We start from the raw sequence: 6,000 nt of genomic DNA, 5'->3' as shown, positions 1-6,000 counted from the left end.
AGATGGCTCAGGTGGTTCCCAATTCTGATTACTGCGCTAGTAAAATAATATGCACAGATTTACAGAAACATCTCTGTCTTCCAGCCTGTCCGTCTGTTCTGATGAGTGGAAACACCATGGCAGGTGAGACACTTGAATCACACACACAATCTGAAGCACGTAACAATGCGAAAAGAAGAATAGATGAATGATGGTGACACTAGCAACGAAAAGATGATGATGCCACAACCTTCCTGATGACGACAAATAACGACGACGACGATGATGATGATGATGATGATGATGATGAAGATGATGAGTCTCCTTTCAGGTTTCCGTATGATGGAGATGTTTGGCCTGGTGGAGAAGGAGTATAGCACCGTGCCAGGAGTTTCCCTGGAGCCGGGGTCCTTCAACAGCTTCCCTTGTTACAGGCTGCACCGAGATGCCCTGGTGTCTCAGCCCACCAAGTAGGTTGTTTCGTTAGTTAGCTTAGTTAGTTTACTCAGTCGGATGGCGTAATCCTGTCATAATCCACAGATTGTGTTCAAATGGGAAACGGTTGTTAATGAATGAACAGGTTAGTCAACTAGTTAACTATCCACTGAGTTGATATAGCTACGGTTTCACCTATCATCTCATGCTGGACAATGCTATGTCCAATACAGGACCAATACATGAGCCCACACTCTCTCATCCTGCACACAAAACACTTTACACTTATTATGTACAGCCCAGTTTAGTGTTTATCCATCCATGTGACGTTTCCTTTCAAAGGAAGTCTCCAGAGACTTCTAAATGGGGAGTGGTAACGCTTAGTGGTCTGCAGGACTCAGCTGCACACTTTGAATCACCAGCCAGTCATACGCTATGTATCCTCAAACTGTTCAACATGTCTGCCAATGAGAATTGCTTTCCCTTTCATGAGATTTCCTTTTGTTTTGATAGTACAGTAAAGTCAATATCTTTGGAGTTTCGTTTATCTTACGAATGGACCAGGTTTCAAGTCCCACACATAACGCCTGGGCTGTGCTATGAGTTCTGCAGCTCCTACAGTAAAACCTTTATGAACATTGATCCATACTGTACGTACTCTAGTGTTTTGAGCTTCTTGTCTAACTGTCTGCCATGCAGGCTAATTGGCCAAACATTCATCTTAATATTTGAATTCAATATACTGTAATTGTCTCCTAGCAGTAGATGTAGGAAATTATTATTTGGTTTACTGTAGGTTAATTGTGATCAAGCCCTTTTTCACAAAACCAATTAGGTTTTTACCGCATTAAGCAATTTAATGTAATGTATGTTTATCGGAAAATAGATCATTGTGATTGATGAAATCCAGGCTTCACTAATTCCTGCCTTTTTTAACAGCAAATTAATACTGAAAATGGAGCAAATTGACTTTGAAATTGAAGTCAAATTGACAGAAAAGCTGCTGCTAAATGGAGCATGTTCAGTTGCAATTATAATAGAAAAACTAAAGGAAATCCTTCAATTTGTTTGGAATATATTCTCTCTTCATGCAGTCCACACCATACAGAGTACAGGTTTAAACATGAACTATTTTAATATCTGTGCTGATAGAGTCTGAGGTCTCCTATGGTGACTGCCTTTCTTAATAATGTAACGTGTCCAGGCTGAACCTGAGCTATGCACATATTATCCTAAACACCAGTAGGGATCATGTCTGTTTTCCTCATATGGAACCTATATGTATGAAATGTCTGTTTGATTCATATGGATCTTATATAGTTCAGATAACAGAGGAGACTTGTAGGAGCGATTATGGCATTTGTTTTATCTAAGAAGACTATGCTAAATGGGTTTAGAGTAAGGTATTGACAGATGTGCATTATGAGTTTACAAGGGACTTTCTAGAACTAGCTGACTGTGTGTGTGTGTGTGTGTGTGTGTGTGTGTGTGTGTGTGTGTGTGTGTGTGTGTGTGTGTGTGTGTGTGTGTGTGTGTGTGTGTGTGTGTGCGTGCGTGCGTGCGTGCGTGCGTGCGTGCGTGCGTGCGTGCGTGCGTGCGTGCGTGCGTGCGTGCGTGCGTGCGTGCGTGCGTGCGTGCGTGCGTGCGTGTACCAGATACCTCCACCCAGAAGGCTTGCCGTCAGACTACACCATCTCCATAATGCTCCGCCTACTTCCTGAGACCCCACCGGAGCCCTTTGCGCTGTGGGAAATTCTCAATAAGGACAATGAGCCATTGGTGGGACTGATCCTGGACAGTGAGTTTTCATGTTTTGTTTTTATTGCTTTACATTGGTTCTCAAAATTATAATTTGACCGTGGACCCCCATCTGAAAATGTGATGCAACGCATCACATTGCAACGCGTCGTGAGGCTGTAGATTGGCTATTTTCAAATAGCCAATATACAGTATAGGGTCTTCTACAGCATATAGGGTTAAAGTGGTTAAACTGATTTTGATGCTATAATTTTGCTGGGGACCACCTCGAGGACCCTTGGGGGTCCCCGGACCCCACATTGAGAATCGCTGCTATGTACAATATCACAAGATTTTAGCTGGCTGGTCCCTGCTGTGAACATGCTCATTGTACAGTACATAGAGAGTTTCCGTTCAACTGAACATTAATGGTAGATGAGTTAGTGTGGAGATATTTTTGGTAGAAACCACATTTTTAAGGAAAAGTTAATCTGATACATGCTGACAGTTCATTATCATTAATAATAAATAAAGGTTTGGGTGTGTTGATGATGTGTCTAAGTATAGTATAGTGGTTTTGTTCAAAATTGTCCTCTCTTGGGGTCAATTTCAGTGGGGTCTAACTACAGCTGCTAATATTGATGTCCTTCAACTCCCACCCCTCAGACTCTGGGAAGACCCTGACCTTCTTCAACTATGACTATAAAGGAGACTTCCAGACAGTCACCTTTGAAGGATCTGAGATAAACAAAATCTTTCATGGCAGCTTCCACAAGGTTGGTTTCTGAGATATAACCAATGACATCGAGACTCTATATAGACTCAAAGGCTTAATTTATATTTTGTCATACCTGTACAACTCTCACCAATGTCTTATGACAAAAAATATGTATTTTCAGCTGAAAAATAATCTACCTGTTATACGTCACAGTACTTTTTTCTTGAGCAAAGCTGGTCTCATTGGCAAAGTACATTTGCACAAACCTGGAACCATTAACCCATTCTAACTATTAGAAGCAGTGGGCAGAAGGGTTTCATATTTTTCCCGGATTTGGCTCAAAGAAAAGAAAAGAAAAAAAGTGCTCACTAAAATGCATTTATATGTAGATACTTCATATTTTCAATAGAATAGTGATATTTTATTGTTTAAAACGTTTTGAACAAAATAAGAACATATACAATTAAATTAAAATATTAATATTCAGAAAAAAAGTGACACTTAAGGAGTTTGTACTAATGTCTGAGCTCGTCTTTCACATATCTATACATGGTCTTTCACCCTTTTTTTTGGTAAACTTTATTTTTACATTTCTTCACATGACAATACACATGTATGCAAGAAAACACAAAACACACAAACATATACAACCCCCCCCCCCCCCCCCCCCCCCCCTAGGCTAAAAAAAAAGTGGTGGGACAAAGCAGCGGACAATCATAGATCAAAAAGAGTCAAGACAGGGACATAGTCGGACACAGTCCGGATTACAGTTCACTGAAATGAAAAGTCCTCAACAAACTCCACAAAGGCACTCCAAGCCAGGACAAAGTTTTTTTGGGCTCTGTCCACTCTATACCTGAGCTTCTCCAGAGGCAGGAATGATAGAACTTCTTTTAGCCATTGTTGAAAGGAAGGCTTTCACCCTTTGAGCAGTGCTGGGTCCCCATGGCCAGGGCATGTGACGTGACACATGATTATATTCTATCAAGGTCGCTCGTTGAGAGAGAGAGAGAGACAGAGAGACAGAGAGAGAGAGATCAGGGGAAAAAACGCGCTCTGTGTGAAAAATCCTTTAGTGTAATTTCTAACAAGAAAAAACGGATCCCGAAGCCATTTCCCGGGCGGGAAATTACGTGCGCTGTACCCGGGAAGCCCTGGAATCCCGGTATCCCGGCATTAAACCCTAGTGGGCAGCTATTGAACAGATACAAAAACTAATAGAATACTCAGTCACATCACTTGGTTGAGGTGCTTGGTTGGAAAGTACCATGAATAAAAATAATAAACCTGCACACTCATCTGCTCCAATGTAATTTAATAACAGTAAATCACATTGGAGCAGAGGAGTGTGCAGGTTTATTCTTAATTGTTCTTCAGCTATTGATGGGGATCGCAAATAGAGTGAGACTTCATGCACAAAGACGTGCATCAAAAAAAAAGAATAACATGAATGTTATCTATAGTACCATTCAGCTGTCATGACATAACATCTTTCATAAAGTTTGTGTTTTATTGCAAGTTAGTTAACAAACAAAACCAGTGTTCATGCTGCAAGCACCCTGACAAACAGTACTGTCTAATAGACTCCTTTGGGATCGACTTTCATCTCAAATCAACAGAGCAAAAACATTGAACAGAGGAGCATCTCTCTCTCTCTCGCTCTCTCGCTCTCTCGCTCTCTCTCTCTCTCTCTCTCTCTCTCTCTCTCTCTCTCTCTCTCTCTCTCTCTCTCTCTCTCTCTCTCTCTCTCGGTCAAAATGCCATTGAGTAGCTGTATATCAGACTGTTTCCTTTTCTGTTGCAGTGTGAAAACAAGAACGTCAGAGAGTTAACAGGATGGCTGTTTTTTGCCAGCAAGGATATGTGTGATTTTGTGTGTGTGTGTGTGTGTGTGTGTGTGTGTGTGTGTGTGTGTGTGTGTGTGTTGTGTGCGTGCTTGTGTGCGCACATGCATGCAAGTACTTATAAGGGAACTTTAGCGCATGAAGACACATTGAGAGAGTGCAGGAATATACAGGTACAGCAGGAGCTGTCACTACTCAATGAATCACACGCACGCACGCACGCACGCACGCACACACGCACGCACGCACGCACGCACACACGCACGCACGCACGCACGCACGCACACACACACACACACACACACACACACACACACACACACACACTGACAAAGATCATAAGATGGAGAAGACCTCAAAGACCAAAGGCAAAGAAAGGAGAGACTCTCCAATAAATTAACAGACATGTCAAGGAAAAATAGATGGAAAGAGTGACAGAGGAAAGCTGGGAGAATGAAAAGGGGAGAGAGAGCTGAATGAAAAGGGGAGAGAGAGCTGAATGAAAAGGGGAGAGAGAGCTGAATGAAAAGGGGAGAGAGAGCTTAAGGAGATAGACAGGATTCAGAGAGAGGAAACGGTTCACATAATGTTCAACTTTGATCAGTCTATCCTCATCCACTATAATGTCCTCAGATACAAGTTCATATCGGCCTCATCATCAATAATTCTAGGTTCAGAACATGTTTAATCTTGCATTCAGTTTGCAGTGTTTCAGGTTTTTCTAATTGAAATTATGAAAGCTCAGATGTTGACTAAGAGGAAAACACACAAGAATGATTAAGTAGACAAAACAATGGATGTGATTGAGGAAAACTAAGAGCCAGAATGAGAGAAATGTATTCATTGTTCGAAGGAAAAGATGAGCCAGTGTTTTCTGACAGATAAGGTGATATACTAGTGTGATTATACTAGTACTAACCCCATCAAACTAGAAGGTGAAGCACTAGAGGAGGTGGAGAGCTTGACCTATCTAGGCAGTGTTGTCGACAAACAGGGCGGAACAGATGCCGACGTAAAAGTCAGAATTGGCAAGGCAAGAGCAGCTTTCCATCAGCTGAAGAATGTCTGGGGAGCCTCAGATCTTCCCATAAACACAAAGATCAGGATTTTTAATTCTATGGTGAAGCCGGTCCTGCTGTACGGAGCAGAAACCTGGAGAACAACTTTAAACACCATGGCAAGAATCCAGACATTCATAAACACCTGCCTCAGAAGAATCCTCCGAATACGCTGGCCAAATAAAATCAGTAACCGGGAACTGTGGCAGCGAACAAGTCAACACCCGGT

The 6,000-nt window shown here is 41.9% G+C and overlaps 1 protein-coding gene across 1 annotated transcript in view; it reads left to right on the top strand.

Annotated features, from left to right (window-relative positions):
- Positions 1–6,000, top strand: part of col14a1a (collagen, type XIV, alpha 1a) — a gene marked incomplete at its 3' end in the record, with an annotated part of 214,852 nt that overhangs the window by 141,008 nt on the left and 67,844 nt on the right. The window contains exons 30-33 of the mRNA XM_079503710.1: positions 85–123; positions 311–449; positions 2,070–2,212; positions 2,818–2,927. Coding sequence (XP_079359836.1) covers positions 85–123; positions 311–449; positions 2,070–2,212; positions 2,818–2,927 — 431 coding nt within the window. The remainder of the gene's footprint in view (positions 1–84; positions 124–310; positions 450–2,069; positions 2,213–2,817; positions 2,928–6,000) is intronic.

The sequence above is a fragment of the Electrona antarctica genome (genome assembly GCF_951216825.1).
Source record: "Electrona antarctica genome assembly, chromosome: 6".
Taxonomy (NCBI): domain Eukaryota; kingdom Metazoa; phylum Chordata; class Actinopteri; order Myctophiformes; family Myctophidae; genus Electrona; species Electrona antarctica.
This window is presented reverse-complemented; position numbering and strand designations above follow the sequence as displayed.